Consider the following 21,360-nt stretch of genomic DNA (forward strand, 5'->3'; position numbering starts at 1 on the left):
TGTGAAAATTTTATGACAATAGGGAAATTAAGTATTCGACTTGAGCCAATTTCTTGAATCGATGAGGCTGAATTTAAAGTAGAAGTTTTTACTAATTTCTACCTTATATATTACATATTTAATTGATTAATTACTTAATTTAGATTTTCGAAAAACGATTGACCCGGTGAGTTATTCGCAAAAGAACGTAGATCCACGCGAGACCCAATGTATTTTCTATTGTTGTCTTATATGCGAAACGTTAAGGAAAAAATTACAAGATAATACCATCGAACCAATAAAGTTAAAATTGGACATTAAATTATTTTTTTAATGGGATAAGCCCGTCACATCTTTCAAGATCGCTGCAACTCCTGTAAGCTGTAGATACAACCATGAAAACACCGGAACACTGAAGTCCCAAGGAAATAAATTACTATCCTGAATCCCGCAACAAAATAAATTAAAATATAATTTTTAGAGGAGAAGAAAAAGAAAACGAAAGTTTCCACAGAAAACGAATGTTAACAATCCACAATTTTTAATTCAATCTATAATTTTTGAACAGAATTAAACTGCCGCATCCTACAACTGTACGCTCCGCTAATCCCTCTCAGCGGCCGAATGTCAAGTGTCACTCAATAACAGCTAGAGCTGTTGACATTCCGGATTACGAGCGAAACACTCCACGGCCCAATATATGAATATTTACTCAATATTTGTTTCTCACAATCAACTATATTACTGTTTCTACATTTTGTCCGATTCACACGTTGGATTTATTGAATATGAATTCACTATTTGTCGTACATTCTCCAAATTAAAGTTTTGTGTCACTTTATTAATGTACGCTTGGCAACTTTATCGGAAAACTTTATCGACTGACCATGTGGTCAGCAACGCCTTTGTAATACCTCTATCATTGCAAGTGTACTTAGGCTGCGGCAACCGCTTGCCATCAGACGGCCTGTAAGCTTTATTTGTAGTAAATAGCCAATACTTAATAGATCTTCTCTTAGATAAATAGGTACATTCGTTTAAAGGTAGGCTGCGGACTGCCTAGCGGATTACCGGGGCTCCGGCGCGAAAAGCAGGAGTAGGAACAGAGTGTTCTTAGTTAGTAAGAATCGGACACTATCTCCCACGTCCTCCAAGGCGGAAGAAGACATGGAATGGTTTTCCCCCTCAAAAAAAAAACAGTTGAAAGATAGTCCAATAATAAATATTCATACAATAGACCGTGATTTTACAAGCAAATTAAAAAAAGCATATAAATATTAAGTAGTATTATCACAAGACTTCATTAAGGAATCAAATCTTAGAACTGATCGATCCAAACCCAACTATATCTACTTATCTACATACACCTTCCTTTTCCTCCCCCAAACCAAGAATTTAATATACCACTACACAGTATACTTATTAGGGTTAGTACTTATTAGCTCACCACCCCATCTTGATCAAGTAACCCTCGAGTGTGGGTTCATAAAAGGCGCATTACTGTGTAAACACGGTCTCGTGGCCTCCCGCCGGCGGTCACGTGACCGCCACAGACTAGATACAGATCAATCGCGCCAGAAATTATCTGTGACGAGGTTCGTTCGTTCGCGCGCTTTTTGCTGTCAGATTTGACAGGTCTGGGTTTGATGGTGTATGTAATGCATGTTTTTTTTTTGTTGTTTAGAAGTTTCGCAAAGGTGTTTCTTAGGCAATCTTAGTAATGAGATAAACAAGCTACAACAGGGTGGATGACTAATTTTCATTTTAATGTCCGTTTTGTAGCTTGTTTTAAAAAATTTTTTTTTTCATAATCAAATACTTTCGAAGATACATCGATATGAAATGTTTCATAACGTTACTTCTGGATACGTTTTATACGAAGAAACTACGTATTTGCTCCAACTCCTAAACTTTGATTCGTTATATCTAAATATTGTTATCTTGTATGACAAAATAAAAAACTCACGTCTTATATTTTTTCATTACCTAACTGAGGGACTACATACATTTTTAATTTTCAAACCCTGTCATTATCCCTATTCCTAGTACAATCTATTCCGAAAATCATTATGTAATATCATAAAATCTCTGTAAAATACCTTTCCGTCTTTAACTTAAAGGTAATGTTAGGTAGCGTATCAATCTATTTACAAGACAGTACTAACTAGGTACTAAGTAGAAGCAAAAAAATAACGATTCACTGCCTCCAAGTGTCAATGTCAGAAATGACAAACGAGAATGATTAACAAAAAAATTAATATCTAATGAAAAAAAGAAAGTGAAACATTTATAAAATCCGCTAACTACACATTAATTACATCAATTAATTTCTCAAAATAATAAGAGTAATTACTGAGGAAAAATTGGGCTACACTGAGTTGGAGTTATCGGTCGAGGATTCTGCATATCGGTAAAAAACACAAGCCCATCAAACTGTTATAGACTGTCGCCTTGGTTCTTTTTAACAGGAATCTAATAAAAAAAAACTTAAAAAAAAAGGAACTGCCTTCAGAATTTAAATTGGGAACCTGCATTTTTCAAGTCGGGAAAACCTTCTCCTAAGTTTGAAAAATACTATCGGAATAATCTAACGGATTTTGATGAGGTTTTTGCGTTTGGCAGAACCCAAACGCGAGATAATTGCGCACCAACATACATACATACGTACAGGTCAAATTGAGAAGCTCCTTTGTTAAATTTGGTAAAAGAGGTAAATAGATAACTATAGCCCCTACTTATTAGTACTATTGTAGACGTAGAAATGTGTTGATTTGTTTGCTTCTCTCATGGAAGAAGAGAGTAATTGTTATGGTATCATCTTTGCATCTGGATTCTGGAGATAGCGCGGTCAAATATGCGTATATTAGATACAATTTCTTTTCTCTTTTGACAATTTTTCATCCCTTTTTTGATGACGGGGAGAAACCTTCAAAAGCTTTTTGAGGATAAAAGACTAGGGAGTTTGGGATTTTTACCCCACTTAAACAACACCTGTATGGGGTCCGAGAGACACCGAATCCGAAAATTTTTCATCTGAGGAACCCTAAAACCATTACCAATACATAGTCTTGTTACAAAAATGATTGGAGCTTATGACCGATTTTAAAACCGCCATTTAGTGGCGCTCGAGGCGCCATCTGTCGAGTGTGATAAAACGTAACCCATAATGGTTCAGTTAAATGTTTAATTACAGTTCTTCTGAGTAATTAATCACTCGATAGATTGAGTTTTCATAGAAAAAAAGGTCAAATGTTTTGAAAGTAAATAATAGATACATTTAGAGCAGGTACATACATATAATCTTGCAAAATATGGAGGTAATGCGGTCTGCCAGGGTATTCAATCTTTTTCAAGTTATAGTTTAATAGATTTGACATATATAACCTTATCTAATTAATTGAACTTTAGTGATGTTAGGTACATTAGGCCTTTTTCCACCGGAGCTATGGACTACCTATTGGGCTTCCCGGGGCTTCGGCTCGAAGGGCAGAACTAGGAACGGGCTGGTTTTTAGTCAGTAAGAGTCTGACACTCCCTCTAGAATTCATTGGATGTTATTCCCCCGCAAAAAAATAGGCCTTTTACATGCCGAAAGCGTCAGGTGCATAATGCATTGAATTCGCCATCTATCAAGAATTCTTAGTTGATGCTATTGTGTTATAATTATATCATCTACATTACCAATCTAGTTAAAATAAGACCAAGGGACTTAAAAGATCTGCAATCTACCTATCAAACGTTGATAATATGGCAAAACCTCTTAGAGTGGCCCATAGCACATTGAATTGCCTATTGATAAAATTAAACACTATTAAATGTGACTTTCGTAATAGATATTATAAAATTCCCATTTTACAATACGTATGAGCTGCGGACTACCTAGCGGGTTACCGAGACTCCGGTTTGAAGAGTAGTAAGTAGGGACGTGGTGGTTTTAAATCAGTAAGAGTCTGACACTCCCTCTTGCCTCGCCCAAGACGGTAGAATCATTGGATGATTTTCCCCCATAAAAAATTCATTTGTATCGGAAACATAAGTATTTTTTATTACCAAGCAATTATTTACCTTAATTGCTTAGTAACAATAATGATATATTATGTGCTTTGGTACCTAATAAATAATTATGTAAGCAGTATATTATATTCTAACGATCTTGTAAACACATAGAGACGTTATAAAACGCATTAATTAACTTGTAATCAGCACCTTTAATGCAATTTTATTGACTGATTCAAATGTCACATTGACATTATCACATGTTGTCTATGGTAATGTGTGCGCGTACGCACTGCCACGAACCACTCATTACTTTCTTGTTTACTTGTCAAGTTTGTTACGACTTGGGTTTTAATTGTGTATTTGGATTAATTGTGGATCAGCTGCTTTATCAGGGTTGTATGATATCAACTTAAAGACTTAATAGACAACAAAGTAAAGACATTTACTAGACTATCAGTAGGTCTATTCAGCCTCAGATCTAAGTTTTTAAACTGACACGGTCACTAACACTAGCATTAGAATTTGAGACGGGATATTTACTATGTTTATGTCTATCAGTTTCCGATATTTCAGCACTGTTGCAAGCGCCATGATCGCGGATGAGTTCATTAGTTCATATAGTAATAGCCTAAAATCTATTTTATATGTCTTTTTTAGCGTTGTCAAATATCATATAGCATAATTCCTCTATGCCCGCATTTTATGATTATTGAGCCTTTCAGCGGACAACGAATAAGAATACTTACAATTCCTCATTGAAACTAATTCAAAACGTATAAAACTACTCTTGACTGAATATAAGTACATTTCCTTTACAAAAATAAAAGTACGCTTTCCCGCCAATCCGCCATGTTGTCTGGACTGTCAGTATCAAATGCGCGCGCACTTGACGGCGCACCCGGCCGCCAGGGGGCGACACCTGACTAACGTGGATAGATATTACAAGGATCCACGGATTATAATAATGTGTATCCGTCTATCCTTGCTTGCCTGTTGCTTAGCGTTATAACTAAGCTTTCCTGTGCGAACATTTTATCAGCACCTGCTTTAATAGTTAAGATGCTTGTTGCTTTGAATCCGAATTAGTAGCTACCGATAGTATAGTCATTTTCACCAACTAACCGCCGTACTCAGAGTCATTTAATGCTACTTAACCTAGTCCTTAGCAATTGTTTATAGACAAATCGTTACTTAAGAATAGTTTAAGTAACCATTAATTGTATCTGAGTGCAGCAGTTAGAGTTCATAAGAGCGATAAAGCATCTAAACCAACCCCTTAGCTCTACAGTTAGGTGTCACTTATAAGTTTAAGGGGGGAAAATCATCCAATGACTTCTCTCGCTTTGGGCAAGGCGAGAGGAAATGTCAGACTCTTACTAACGAAAAACCACCCCGTTCCTACTCCTGCTTTTCGAGTCGGAGCCTCGGTCAACCCGCTAAATAGTCCGCAGCTCCGGGTCACTTACAGATTTGGGAAAAAAAATACAGCCGTCAAATGTCATCTATATTTGGGGTTCCTTAAAATTTCAAAGAGGTAGGAGACTGGGCAGCAGTGCTTTCTATAATCAACATTTTAAACTGCGATCTCTTACTCGCTTCTCCTGCCAAATCTGACCGTTAGTACGAGTTTGCTTTACGTTTAAATAAACTCGAATAAACCAACCAATAAGAGCGCCGAACGCGCTCTTCTTTCGTTTACTTTAAATGTAAAGGAAACTCGTATTATTAAGGGTACTGGTAGTTATGCCAAACCCTCATACGTATAGGAGGACATTAGGAGAGTAAATTATAAGGCAATACGTCCACAAATAAACTGTCACAGGCTCACAGCCTGTTGATGATGGAGTTGTTGGACTATTGTTTCCGTATTCCGCATATTCGCTTTCTAATTGGCCGACTAGAAAAACCAACCAATCAGAACCCAGAATGCGCTTTCGTTTCGATTACTTTAAACGTAAAATAAACTCGTACTAAGGTACTGATTGCAGTGACTTTATTTCGTTTCAATAGCAGCTATAAAAATAAATAACAAATATAAATCAAATAAATATGGAGTTAGAATAAGACATAATAGATTTATAAACGAGTTCAAGTGCAATGACCGTAATTATTATTTTGATCCAGCAATTTAATATTCGAGTTTGTGTCTACTTAATTTTCCTTCAATGATGATTTGATTACAGACTTTTTCCAAAATAGATATTACTGAAGTGAGCCTCGTAATGACTCAAATGCAAATGACGTCTAATGACTCGCTTAAGTACATCATTAGCAAAATACGTGAACAAAACTTAAGCGCAATATTTCCCTAATCATGGTACTTATACGATAAACTCAATCTTATAAAACGCATCCATAAAATTATGGGACATATCTCACAAATAACAATAACGACTTAAAGACACGCACGTCCGTCCGTCGCGGCGGGCGAGGGCATAATGCGCAATAATAATTCTAAATTCAAAACTGAAGAAGTTACGATGGCCGGTCGCGCACGGGCCGGTGTTGCCAGTTATATAATTAGAAAATGAAAGGGTGGCGCGCACGCAGCCCGCGGCTCGACCACTACTATCGCTCACCATCGAGCCTGCTCCCGCTAGTGTTGTGACAACGATTTATTGTCGATTTTCTATAATCTCTGATAGCAATGAATTTAATGTTTTCCTTATTGTAGGGCGGTAAATGTGGCCATTTCAGATAATATATTACAGAAGTACGTAACTTATTTCAGCTATTAATAAAAACTAGGCATAGCGAAATGTTGCCCTTAGGTAAGAACTGTTTTGTTACGGAATAACAAAATTCAATACAAATCGTTGTATCGTAAATATGTAATGAAATGAATTCTTAATTAATATCGAACTCGCAACCAAGACTCAAAACTACCATTTTAACATTAACATCATATCATTAGATATCTTTATCAAAAACGTGTAATTTTAGCGAGAACCTACACTTATTTCTTCTGTTAGTAGCGAATCATTCCACTAACCCATCATAGTGACTTCAGAAACATCGATACTGCTCAATAGGCAGCACTAATATAAAAATATACTCCCCACCCCGGAGGGCAAATGGCAACATTCTTTATTTTCGAATATTAATAAGGAGCGTGCAACATTACACCGTATCTCACATTGGGTAACATCATTACCTCCCTTCTCACTCTCTCTAACCTCGAAATCATATCTCTACACTCTTCTAATGTTCGAATTTCATATAATGACGACCTTTTCGGTGCAAGATGGTAGATCAACGAAGATTTATCTAAGTTCTATAACGACTCATGTACCCCATACATATTTATAGGCTGTATGTAATTACTACCTTTGCCCGATAACTCATTCAGAGAAGGAAAAATGTAATGAGACCACATTACGGAGGTTTATGCCATAGTAATAATGTTGCCATACTTACAATTATATGTTATTATAATATCTTAAGTGTTGCACATTAAAGTAAATGGCGGTTCTGATAAAATACCTATTGAACAATTTGTTTATAAATAAAATCTTGGAATATGATTATAAGGTAAAATATAGGATATCGGTTGATGTTCATTAAAGATATCGCAACTGATAGTAACTGCAGAAGTTTACTTTAAAATAAGTAAGTTATTAAGGGGTCGATTCAGTCGGAACTTGAAATAAATTCGACGCGAGCGAATCCACGAGTGTAAAACACGTGAATAAATACAGTAGTTTTTTTTTTTGAGGGAGGATAACCATCCAATGTTTTCTTCCGCCCTGGGCGCGGCGAGAAGAACTGTCAAACTCTTACTGACTATAAACCACCCCGTCCCTACTCCTCCTTTTCGAGCCGGAGCCCCGGTAAACCCGCTAGGTAGTCCGCACAAATGCTCATGATCTGTACTTTGATTGACTAACGCCCGAATACTGAAATGCTACTCAAATTGAAGTTATACTTAAATCTCGTGCTATCTCTGTCATTTACAAAGAATTTGTAGGGACAGAACTATATTTGAGAGCGACTTAAAATTGAGTGGCGTTTGAGTATTTGACCATAAACATTATATTGTTTTTGTAAAAGTCCAGAGTCAATGACAGACTGACTTGTTGGAAAGAGTATCAGTAGCAGCGCGACAATCGCCACGTCGTGTGCCGCGGAATGCTGCTCATTGATACGAGCCTCTAGCATGGCTTGAAACTAGTCGAGTTCCTCGTCAAAACGTTACGTGAATAAGCCGATAACATGATAATTTTAATGTAGTATGTCTCACGAAAGTTACAATAAAATCACTATAGTTTTTGTAAAACTCCGGAGTCAATGGCAGACTGACTTGTTGGAAAGAGTATAGCTTCGTAGTCCAAATGAATGTTTATGGTGTAGGAGCTGTATAAACGCGGTCGAGATAACAAGGCGCAAAACACACAGCGGCGGCTGCGTTATATGACGGCTAATGTGCTCGTGCGCATCCGAGCACTAATCTTTGGACACCAGACTGATTTGTAGGGAAAATATATTTGGAGGGTGTGGAAAATAGTTGTATCTAAGTAGGTCTGTTCTCTACTACCACATACAAGTGTGGTAATTAGTGGTTATATTTTACCGGGACACCTTTTTTTAAGGGGGGAAAATCATCCAATGACTTTTCTCGCCCTGAGCGAGGCGACAGGGAATGTGAAACTCTAACTGACTAAAAACCACCCCGTTCCTACTCCTAGGTAGATAAACCCGCTAGGTAGTCCGCAACTCCGCAGAAACCGCGACCAACAACAGTTTTATTATGTAAAACTGTTACTCAACTGTTGACTGTCTAGTATTTCCTACTGAATCGGTATTTCCGAGTTCCGACCCGATACGACCTTCGAATCTTCAAGAAAAAAGTGTAATTCTTTTTAATAGGACAGCAACACCTTGTGACTCCTCTGGTGTTACGAGTGTCCATGGGCGGCAGTGCTCGCTTACCACCAAGTCTTCCGTCTATTCATTTTTTTTTTTTGTACGGATTAGGTGCGAACGAGCAGACGGGTCACCTGAGAATAAGCGATCAGCGCCGCCCATGGACACCCACAACACCAGAGAAGTCACAGGTAGGTTCGTTTGTCCCCTACTCCATAAAAAAATATTGTCTCAAAAACAAAATATTTCGCAATGAAGTTACTTCTCCCGGCCGCCATTGCACGACCACAATCGTATAAGTATAATGGCAATCGGCTGGAATACAACAGACATAAACCCCTGATTGCCACTGTGTTAACTCCGGGACTTCGACCTGGTGCGTCATAAACTGACCTGCTAGCTTGCGTAAAAAGATAGTCAAAGAATTTGCTTTCTTTTGGAATTTTAAAAGAAAACACTCTTTTTATCGGAATTATTCAAAAACAAAATGCGTTATTCGAAAATATCACATTTTGTTTTGTTTTAAATTTTTGTAGTGGAAGATTTTAGTTTTAAATTCGGTTATTGAAAAATTTATTTCGCAATATATTAATTCGGACTGAGCCTAGCACAGAGGCCAAGTGGTGAAAAGTGGGTGTCACCCACATTGTACTTAACTAACCTTATCAAGAATTAAAAAGCCGAAAACGTAACGATATTTTGTAAATCTTATATTAAATTAAATTATTATGTAATCAAATACTTATTTCAGAACAACAATATACCAACCCAAACTATATCAGAGACATTAATACATCGAAATGGCCACCAATTTCAGCATTCCTACTTGATCGGCGGCGGGTCGGTCACTAGCTAGTTGCCACAATCTTATTGTCAGCTCTCCGATACTAATGTCATTAACATGCCGATGAAATTCATGGCATTACCGCTGCCCCCGGGTCAACACTTACCTAAATATTAAGAACTCCATGATATGAGCTGGTTCGGAGACTTTTTGGAGGAAGGATAACAGTTGTGAAACAGTATTATATATTCTCCAACGCGTGTGTTACATACGGGGAAAATAGCCTTTCTAGATTTTTTTTTTTTTATATGTAAAATCCTATCATTCCAGCTAGCTAGTAGGCCCTACCATGTAGGTAAGTTTTAGGTAACAATTTAAATAAAATATTTTAGACTTGAACAGATCAAAGTCAAATCTTTTATTCCAATTAAACCATAAATATCTAGGTACTTTTGAAACGCTTACAAATAAAGAAATAAATTAAAGTCAGTCAGTCTGTTAGTCAGTGAACCTAGGTGCTCGCAATATTAGCCTAGCGACCGAGATCGAACGGAAAATAATAACCACTACACTAGAAGAATAACCAACCTAACCAATAATTCTTCTAACCGCAACACTCCCCATTGTTACCCACCAAACAACAGACATTCAGTCCACAGACAGCCTAAAAATCATAGCTACCTCAGTGGCCTACCGAAATCTGTTGCGTGTCGCGTGACAAGTGTTCCAGTCGCGCCCGTTTCCTATGGGAAACTGAACACTCCCCCCTCCTCCTGACTGACTGGACTAAATGCTGCCCCCTCTGGACCGAAGCCCCGGCCTTAGGCACGAGAGCTGACGAATTGCAGCCATGCACCAAGGGAATGCGTTAATCAGTCTGCAGATTAGGCGCTGTTACACCGACGCGTATGACGACGTGATTTTTTTAGGGCCTTAGTACTCTCTTCAAAACTTTTAATAATTTAATTCGTCGTTAATAGAACCCTCGCACACAGACTAGCGGTCGACATCAATAAAGGTATGAAACTAAAATCTGTGGATCAATATGAGATCGAAATGAGCGCGCGTTCAGCGCTCTGATTGGTTGGTTTAAAGTTAAAGTCAAAGGCAAAGTCTAAACTATTTATTTCAAATACATTAGAAGACACTTTTGAACGTCAAAGCAAATATTGCAATATTAAAAAAAACGTCTGTTTGTCGGTCAGTCCTCTAGTGAAGGTATTTGCTCGGTCTAAAATGTAGATTCCTATGGAGAAGAAAGAGCAAGTAACTCAATAGGTCCTAACACGGCAACGTTGCTTTTGCAACAATACAGGTCGGTGTAACAAGCGGCCCTCCTAAATCTCACAATTAGGGACGAGTTGGGGGCTATCATTTGTGCACTAGGTTCGTCTCCCGTCTCCGGCCGAGTCGTGACTCTCCCGCGCTACACTACACGATTTACGAATTTATTTGACGCTAACCTTTCGATCTGACTGATCTTGGCGCCGAAATTTCGGGAAACACATAATTTCTGTTAGGATTTTGAGATAAATGTAGGTCTGTGTGGCTGAGAGACGTTATGATTTCTTTAAGCTGTTCACGCCCTTTCAAGTTTAAGTTCAAGGTTTAAGTTAAATGTATGGAGTGCATTAAGTTAGTATTAAACACATACCGCCGTACTCAGATTCATTTAATGATCACTCAACCCAGTCCTTAGCATTCCTTTTTGGAACAAAAGCGTTGCTAAGAAATAGTTTCAGTACCTAATCATTCAATGACACTGAGTGCAGCAGATAGACTACTTTTGATCCCATGGGGACACGGACGCAGCCGCTTGCGAAAGGTAACTAACTGGGCAATAAATGAAACTAGATGAAAGACTTTGAAAAAGGGAAAAAGGCGTTCGAATCAGGCACCAATAAAGGCACCTCTTATTGTCAACAACACGTAGAACGTGTGAGAGAGTCCATCGGTCATATAGTGAGGCTAGTAGGTAAAAGTCGAATTCATTATGTTTGTTCTTAGTTGTTTTGACGGTTCATTCCTTTTGAGGCAACTAAGGCCACAGAAAATGGATCTTATATTTGACTAACTTCTGCCAGCGAAGAAATGTTGAAAATCTATGTAGAATTTCAGAACGGACTGATTTCTGTCGTTATCATAATTATAAAGACCCATTCTAGCCCCAGATCACATTCCACACATGGACCGCGACACAACAATAACATCTTGATAGCTTTCCAAAATGACCAACAACTAATGACTAATATATAAATTATACAAACGCTATCGTATCTTAGATATAATGACAGACTAAAGCGGGGAGCTTCGAAAAGCAGATCGTATCGAATCTCTGACTCATAGCGTAATGATAGGTTTGCTAACTTCTACACTATTTATTAGTTACAGTTTATATTCGGTGAATTTTATAATGCTGTTCCAATGAACGTTTCTGTGAATTGTGTTTTGACTGATAATTTTTGATGGCCGAACTATTCATTAACGAATTAAACGATAGATTTCGATTCCTAATTTGTGTTGTTTGGTTTCGGTTTTAATGTCCAATTCGATGAGCTAGTAATGATTTGTAAGCCAATAAAATTACTGTAAAATACGATGATTAATTATAGATAGAATTTTGTTAGAATTTTATGTATAGTGTGTCTTATCAATCATATTTTTTCCAATGGTCTTATACTGCCATCTGTTAGGGAATAGCATCACTATTTTGTAATGTATTGCCAATGTTTTAAAGCAAGATGGCGCTATTTAAAAAAGTGAATACATTAATAGATAAGAATGAAAATATACAAAAACTAACAATTTTTTGGATCAAAATGTTTATATTATTTTCAATATATAAAAATAATGATTATTAATAAAATACTTTGTAATATATAAAAAGGCAACATTAATTTTATAGACGAATGGCAACACAAATCCAAACTGTCAAACTTGACAAATCGGCGTTTTTGAAGAAATCGCTTGTCATTCATTCAGCTTAGAAAAGTTTATTTGAAATCACAAAACAATAATGGCTTTACTCGATTTTTGCCACTTGGACCAGAAAATTAACTTGAAACCCGTAGACGCACTAGCTTCATTCCAAAATGATGTCGTCGGATACAGTGGAAACTTCTTACACAGCACTCAACTCGCGACGCCTCCGTTTGCAAACGTAAGTAAAGGTTAAAAGCACGAAAAATGCTATAAAATTCCTCGAAACCTTTGTTTAAACCATTTCTTGTTTATGTTTACAGCCTGTAGAAACCCTTGCGCAGTTCAACCAGAAAGATGAGACTGGTAAAAAGATCAAAATCCAGTTTGACCACGGAACCACTACTCTTGGCTTCCGCTACCAGGTAACTTACACTTATTAGCTTTGATATGTAATTTTAAGCCTAACAGACTACAAGCTAAGATTACCTATCTTTATAATAATGAATAGCAAAAGGTATGTTGTCAAATCAAGGCTAATTTTATATGATTGAGTGTGCACTAAAAAGCACTAGAAAAGTTTCTAGTTACAGGTATTTTAACAGTATACTTGTAATGTGGAAGAACATTACAATAGTATAGTGTGAATAATACATTTTCCCAAAAGTTAAGAGCTAATAATTGTTTATTAATGTACTGGTAAGTCCCTACACTGACTTCTCGCCTTCTTAAAAAGTTTTAGATATTCTTATATTTTTATGTTCATTCATAACTTACTACTAAATTATCATCACTATTTTTTGTTGTATCATCACTGCCAAGGTTTGGATTGTAAGATAAAAAGAATTGCATATTGGATTGGATAGCTGGACATTTAGTATGTAGCTTTCTTTAAAAAAAAGGTTGAATCAAGAATGTTTTCTTGTGAATGAGGCAATAATTTTTTTTTTTTGTGAATGATGTAATAAAAACCTCCTTACTTGCCACAGGGTGGTGTGCTGCTGGCTGTGGACTCCCGAGCCACTGGTGGCCAGTTCATCGGCTCCCAGTCCATGAAGAAGATTGTAGAAATCAATGACTACTTGCTTGGTATGTAATTAAGACTTAATTAATAACAATACAGCATACTAGCACTTTATATGTCATTGCTTATGTTAATTGAGGTACAGTATGGTTAAAAAGTCAAAGCATTTATTTCAATTAATCTCAGGCACTGACATCAAAACAGAATTACCTATCAGAAATACTTGGTGCTTGTTTCAAAATATAGATTCGTAAGTCTATAGTCTTGCTAAAGGGTCTCACACACTAGCCCCCACACTTGTGCATCATTTACAAAGGAATATCAGTGCGTTTTAAGAAAGTCATCATGAAATGTACCTCATCCCAACTTTATGCCACTACATAGCTTGCGCCGTTACTATTTAAAAAAAATATCGTAAACTATTATAAGGGTTATTTTATTCTTTTCTTATTTTATTTTTTACACAATTTCTAATACCTTATCCTTTTTAGACTACTATCTTAGACTATCATCATCTCAAACTATATTATTATTTTCCACCTCAGGTACCCTGGCCGGTGGTGCAGCAGACTGTGTGTACTGGGACCGTGTGCTAGCCAAGCAGTGCCGTCTGTACGAGCTGCGCAACAGGGAACGCATCTCGGTGGCCGCTGCCAGCAAACTGATGGCCAACATGGTGTACAACTACAAAGGCATGGGGCTCAGCATGGGCATGATGTTGGCTGGTGTTGATAAGAGGGTAAGTTCTCACTTCCAATAGTTTTTTTAGTGTTTGAGTATAAGCAAAAACACTGGTTTAACATGTTAACCACCACATCGGTTACTGGTGCCCAATGCTTAGCTGAGGATTTGCAGTCAACAGTTTTCTTTTGGCATTCAATACTTTAACTAAGCCGGCCTTAGTCAACTTTCTTCACATGAAGTCTTTTTCATGTATTACAAATTGTTGCAAAACTATTTAGCGTCATCAACTGTTACACCTATTTTACACTATAAATAATTTGTTGTTTTACTTAAATACTTTTATGGCATTGATTACCTTTCTTCCATTATTCCTGTGATGGCTTCAACTAATAAGTTAAGAGTAGCTATACAATCTATTCTAACAATAAAAAGTCGCATTCATTATCTAACATTCCTGACCCAATTGTTACAGGGAGCTCAGCTGTACTACGTAGACTCTGAAGGCACACGTACTCCCGGCAAGGTGTTCTCCGTCGGCTCTGGGTCAGTGTACGCCTTCGGTGTGCTAGACAGCGGGTACAGCTGGGACCTCTCCGATAAGGATGCACAGGGTAAGCTAATAGTTTGACATTTTAAGTGGCACTGTCGTAATTGTCAGCTATCGCCTTTACAGACTTCGTACAAGAGTAACTGCTAAACGAAATCTTTGGTTTTTTTTATGCTAAAATTGTTTACTTTCCATGGACTCAAGTCCGTACCCTTGTCATACAATTAGTTATAGTTTTACAGTCATAATACTTATTACAAAGGTTCTAAATACTTTTTACACAAAGGAGATCTCTGGTTTAACCAGGGTTGGCAATGTTTAAAACATTTGTTTTAAACACACGTTTAAAACACTGATTAAAACACTACAAAAGTATGTATCATGTTTAAAACATGAATAAAACTAATTTGTTTTAAACATGTTGAAAACACATAAAAAAAATCTCTTTATACTTTTACACTCAAGAAATTAAAAACCTAATGGTATATTTTTTTACTAAAGAGTTGGCAACATGGATATTACTAGATAGGATTCCCCTGACTGACAAGCGGTAATGCGGTGAATGAATGTTCATAAAACGCGGGGATTTCCCGGTTCGCTTTTGGTGGACACGTATTTTTTCAACCGACTTCAAAAAAAGGAGGAGGTTTCTCAATTCGATCGTATATATGCTTTTTTTTTACGTAATTTTGTTCGGCGTTATTAATTAACTATTACAGTGCGTGTATGTGTGCTGTATTATTTGGGAAAAAAATATGATAACAGGGCGGAAGAAAGACCCGCTTTGGCGGAACTTTATAGAAATTCCAGCTTTTTTATTCATTTTATACATATTTACGTGTTTAAAACAAGATTAAAACATGTTTAAAACAAGTCAATTAAAACAGCAGTGAAGAATTAATAAAAAACATGTTTTTTTTGTTTTTCAATTAAAACATGATGTTTTTTTCTTTATAAAAAAAAACATGTTTTTTTTCCAACCCTGGGTTTAACCCATAGTACTCCCATATACCCCTGGAACACAGTACTATGTGAGACACAGTGTTTTCTATTGTCTCATTTATTCAGACATGACAAAATCTATCTTAAGCTATCATTGCGTTCTTTCTCCACTACAACCAACCACATCATACCTAATACATTTTATGTATTCCACAGAGCTAGGTCGTCGTGCGATCTACCACGCGACCCACCGCGACGCCTACTCAGGCGGTATCGTCCGCGTCTACCACATCAGTGAGAAGGGATGGGTCAACATTTCCAACGAGGATTGTTCAGATCTCCACTACAAGTATGCTGCGGAAAAGGGCAATGTTGGCGCTTAGATTTACTGTCTTTATTAAAATAAAATTCTACTATTTGTATTTTCCAATGTTTTATTTAATTTTTTAAAACTAAAGCCTCGGTTTTTTTGGTTTGACAAAGTTGTGGTCTTGTATGGAGAATTAAAACTAAATATGATTATATTAATCTAGCTCAGTATAGTACCTTTGTGCCTTATAAGAGGTATCCTGAAAATATAAGTACAAAAGCAAGTCATCCTACTCAATTATTTTCATTGGATTTTCTACTTTATATCGAAATACTAAAGTTGAAAATATAATTGATAGAAATGTGTAGGTTGATCTGTTGGTATCTTATGTTAGTTTTCACAGGTAAATGAAGGATGATACCAGTTTCTATGAAATCTGGTCCCACCTTCCAATAGCTATGTGAGTTACATCATTGGATAGGTAACTTTGAGCTGAATAAAAGTGACTATGGCACCAAGTTCCAAATCTTAGTCCGTTCAGAGTTACTCTTTATTAAACATGGTAGTTTTATCAGTAGCCAAGTAATGCCATTTTTACATCACAATTGCATTATTATAACACAAAACTTCTTTACCTTCTTTGGTATTGTTAAAACAGAAACTACATACGCATTCTTATTTTAATATAATTTAAGTGAAACCAATCTTTAAGATGCTTTTCCACCAGAGACGTGCTATGCTACAGTAGCGTCAACGTAACTTGGCGCGTCTGAAGTTAGGCTTTACGAACTTTCGCGCAGGTACATTCTTGAAGAAAAGTACTAGCGCGCAAAATTCTTTTAAAAATCTAATCTACCATCAAACTTATGCAAAAAAGACTTTCACACCTTCTTCGTTTTTCTTTTTTCATAAACTGCGTTAAATCATATAAATGATTTTTCTCGCTCGGCGATTTAAAACTATTGTATTTTTCGTTGTTGGGGCAGGGGTTGTATTGCGCAACCTTCTGCACGAGCAAACAAGTTATGTTGACGCTACTGTACGTTGCTGTGAATATGTTTGGCTTCCACCAATCATATTCATTGGTATATATAGCTTAGCACTGGTGGAAAGGGAGTCAGCTCAGCTATGTTTTTTATATGGAAAGACGCGTGATATGGATGGCTTCTCTACTATACATACATCGCATACTCAAGCAGCGCATCTTCCTCGCACCTCTACATGGCTTAGTATGAATGGAAACGGTCACATAGTTCACAGCTTAGCTATTACATCTTCAAAGCATAGGTACACAGCACGTGTCTGATGGAAAAGCACTCTCTAGACTTTTATTTCAACACGACTCGAGTAACATTACTACAATCTTTATTTACAAAAACAAGGTTTCGAACATGTTCTTCTAGTATCATTAGAACTTGAGATAGGATATTTACCATGTTTATTTATGTCGATGAGTTTAAGATACTTCATATATTCCGATATAAATATGGTAAATATCCCGTCTAATCGCCGTACTTAGAGTAATTTAATTATTACTTAACACATTCAGTACCACCGACTCGCCCGGAGAGTCCATGTAAATTTTATTCCAGTGCCGTCGACTCGCCCAGCGAGTTCAATGTTTTTGCTCTTTCTTTCCAAAATGCATGGTGTATTTTCTGCTTAAAATAATACTGAAGACTAAAGATACCCTAATCTAAAGAATTGCATAGAGGGTGCGACTCTACGGTTTTGGAATTAAATTTACGTGGACTCTCTGGGCGTGTTGGTGGCACTGAATGTGTTAAAACTATTCCTTAGTAACAATTTTGTTCTGAAAACAATTGCTAAAGACTGGGTTAAGTACTCATTAAATGACTAAGAACGGTGCTAAGTTCTAATGATAGTGTTAGTGACCATGTCAGTTTAAAAACTTATATTGTTCTTCTAGTATTTAATACTTTTTTACACATTAATTAACCAGCTACCATTATGGAACACTAACATTGTAATTTTAAATTAATGTTAATACGTAATAGTAGTAGTAGTTAGAGTTGAAAATAACTGACTAGTATATTAATTTAATATTAGAAAGGTTCATTGCAATCTATACATATAATAAAATCGTAGAAAAGTGCTGTCTGTACATTGAAAATAAAAATAAAAAAAATAGCAGGGGTTATTGTTATGTCGATGTCGAACCCAAAAATGTAATTAACTTTTTTTTTGTCTGTTTGTCTGTTTGTCTGTTTGTCTGTTTGTCTGTTTGTCTGTTTGTCTGTTCGTCTGTGCGCGCTAATCTCAGAAACGGCTGATCCGAGTTGGATGCGGTTTTCACGAATATATTGTGGGATGCTTAAATTTACATTTAGTGTTTGTTTCATGTCAATCGGTTCATAAATAAAAAAGTTATGTCAAATTAAAGAATCACGTCGAACATTCTATGCTTATACCATTAATCTCCGCAACTATTTGACGGATTTGGTTGAAATTTGGTGCAGATATAGTTTAGAACCTTAGAAAGGACATAGATATATTTTTATTTCAAAAATCAAAAAATAAAATAAAAATAAAATAAAAATAAAATAAAAATAAAATAAAAATAAAATAAAAATAAAATAAAAATAAAATAAAATAAAAATAAAATAAAAATAAAATAAAAATAAAATAAAAATAAAATAAAAATAAAATAAAAATAAAATAAAAATAAAATAAAAATAAAATAAAAATAAAATAAAAATAAAATAAAAATAAAATAAAAATAAAATAAAAATAAAATAAAAATAAAATAAAAATAAAAATAAAATAAAAATAAAAATAAAATAAAAATAAAAATAAAATAAAATAAAATAAAAATAAAATATAAAAATAAAATAAAAATAAAAATAAAATAAAAATAAAATAAAAATAAAATGAAAATAAAATAAAAATAAAATAAAAATAAAATAAAAATAAAATAAAAATAAAATAAAAATAAAATAAAAATAAAATAAAAATAAAATAAAAATAAAAATAAAATTAAAATAAAATTAAAATAAAATTAAAATAAAATTAAAATAAAAATAAAATAAAAATAAAATAAAATTAAAATAAAATTAAAATAAAAATAAAATAAAAATAAACGAAAAAATAAAAACAAAATAAAAATAAAAATAAAATAAAAATAAAATAAAAATAAAAAAAAATAAAAATAAAATAAAAATAAAATAAAAATAAAAAAAAATAAAATAAAAAATAAATTTATTCCGGACATACAGCGCCATCTATTGTTCAATTTCGTACTTATAGTACGGAATTGAACAATGTCGGGCTGTTCCTATACTCCGTAGATAGATGGCGTTGATCGCGCAATGGTGTAATTACAATTGTTCAGTTCATGTTATTGTTTTAATTCATTGGAAATTTGTTTTTACAAAATAGTAAAAAGCAATGAAAAATATAACATAATACAACTTTTAGTACAAAGAAAACGCTCTAACGGAGTATAGATAGTTCTATGTCGATCGTTACACGACTTCGGTTCATGTTATTGTTTTAATTCATCGAAAAAAAGTTAACAAATAGTAAAAAGGTATGAAAAAAATTATATCAATATAATTAAACTTTTAGTACAAAGAAAATGCCCGAACGGAGTATAAATAAATAATCCAAGTTGTCTTTATCCTCGATAGATGGCGTTGGGATCCAAAAAGATTGCGCTATGGTTTTGTTACAATTATTTGGTTGGGTATCGGCCGAGCGCTTCGGTACTATTGTATAGAAAATGTGTATTATCAGTCGTATGATTATTTGTCTGTAGTGGTCCTGCTGTTTCGTATATTCTAAATTGGTTTCGTTGTATTTGTCAATTAATAAGTTTATTTGTTGGGTTTTCCTGGTTTTCTGGTTAAACTTTTTAACGTAGGTTTAGTTTGATATCGATTATTAGTAGTTACTGTAGTTAGTTTTTTTAATAAAATTGTAAGTCTAATTTATAAATAAATTAGATTAGATTTAAGTCGTTTCTTTTAAATTATTTAGTTTAAGCTTGGTTATTATAGCATAAAGGATAGGTTCTAATATAATTTCTTTTTTAATTGTTATAAATTCGTAATTCGTAGCTTTCTTTAGTTTTAAGTTAGTTTTCATCTTAAGTTCGGAAAGATTATAATATTTCTTTAGTTAAAGTCCGTTTTTAAACTATTTTTTCAATGCCCTAAGTGAGTATACATCTATTAAAATCAAACGCAGAGCTCATTATGTTGATTTTTGAAGAGTTCCCTGGAATATCTTCCACATCTCATTTTTGAAAAGATCCCGCGAGATCGGGATCTCATCATCATCATCATCATCATCATTATCATCAGCCTATAGCTATGGGAACTATGTGGTTAAAACCAAAAATTTGCCGGAAGTCACTATTCCACGCGAACGAAGTCGCGGGCAAAAGCTATTATTTATAAAACTAAAAGAAAATAAAATAGGTAATTTAAAAAACTAAAATACCCGACCGTACCCGTTTGTTTATAATATGAAAATGAAAAAACCATAAAACAAGAAAGTCATAGTACCCGATTGAAGCAGTTTTCTATAGGCTTTCTAGAATGGGGGACCCATTCTAGAAAGCCAGCCGTATGTCACTAAGTCTTAATATTTATTTAGTATTTTTTTTTTCATATCATAAAGAAACGCAGTCGGGATTTTTAGTTTTTATATTACCTTTTTTTATATACTATGTAGTGATATAGATATTGTTCGAGACACATTATTTTACGGTATAAACAAGTACCAGTAAACGTGCAGACTGATCAGCTGATGGTAAGCAGTCGAGGCTACCTATTGACACCCGAAACACCAGCGGCGTTACAAGTACGTTATAGGTCTTTTGAGGAATAGAAATTTAGTGGTTGTTGGGGATTCGGAGATTGGAGAGGGGGGTGATTGGGCCTCAGTTAACCGCACTCATACGACGAGCCACTAGGCAAGCGTTGTTTTACGTCAGTTTTCTGTGAGGCCGTGGTATCACTCCGGTCGAGCCGGCCTATTCGTGCCGAAAAATGGCACCCACGTACTTTAGTTACCAATTAACTTATTAACTAAAATGATACGTATCTTAATTGACGTTGTCATGCTATCTTTGTAACTTTTATACGTTAAAAGGAACATAGAAAGAGAAATAAATTCTAACACTCGTACGAAGCGTCTCGCTTCAAATTTCTTTTGAAGAAGCACTAAGAAGGAATTACGATTAAGTTAGGTGATTAACCTAACGTAACTGTATAAGAGTGACATCTATTGACACTCTTATACAACACTTACTACATAAAGACCTAAAGAAACTCCAATCTAAA

General features: G+C 35.1%; 1 protein-coding gene across 1 annotated transcript; it reads left to right on the forward strand.

Annotated features, from left to right (window-relative positions):
* The first annotated feature begins 12,547 nt into the window (after positions 1-12,547).
* Positions 12,548-16,163, forward strand: LOC118277502 (proteasome subunit beta type-5). Its single transcript, XM_035596328.2, has 6 exons — positions 12,548-12,785; positions 12,868-12,969; positions 13,534-13,633; positions 14,114-14,307; positions 14,725-14,863; positions 15,958-16,163. The coding sequence occupies exons 1-6, from the start codon at positions 12,642-12,644 to the stop codon at positions 16,122-16,124; spliced, it is 846 nt and encodes a 281-aa protein (XP_035452221.1). The 5' UTR covers positions 12,548-12,641; the 3' UTR covers positions 16,125-16,163.
* The last annotated feature ends 5,197 nt before the right edge of the window (positions 16,164-21,360 follow it).

Source organism: Spodoptera frugiperda, chromosome 10, assembly GCF_023101765.2.
Source record: "Spodoptera frugiperda isolate SF20-4 chromosome 10, AGI-APGP_CSIRO_Sfru_2.0, whole genome shotgun sequence".
Taxonomy (NCBI): Eukaryota; Metazoa; Arthropoda; class Insecta; order Lepidoptera; family Noctuidae; genus Spodoptera; species Spodoptera frugiperda.

What these genes read in the sequence shown, in the direction of transcription:
- LOC118277502 (XM_035596328.2), top strand. Translation starts at nt 12,642, where the DNA reads ATGGCTTTACTCGATTTTTGCCACTTGGACCAGAAAATTAACTTGAAA. An exon ending in CGACGCCTCCGTTTGCAAAC is followed by an intron (nt 12,786 to 12,867) that starts GTAAGTAAAGGT and finishes TTATGTTTACAG; the next exon opens with CCTGTAGAAACCCTTGCGCA. An exon ending in CTCCGATAAGGATGCACAGG is followed by an intron (nt 14,864 to 15,957) that starts GTAAGCTAATAG and finishes TGTATTCCACAG; the next exon opens with AGCTAGGTCGTCGTGCGATC.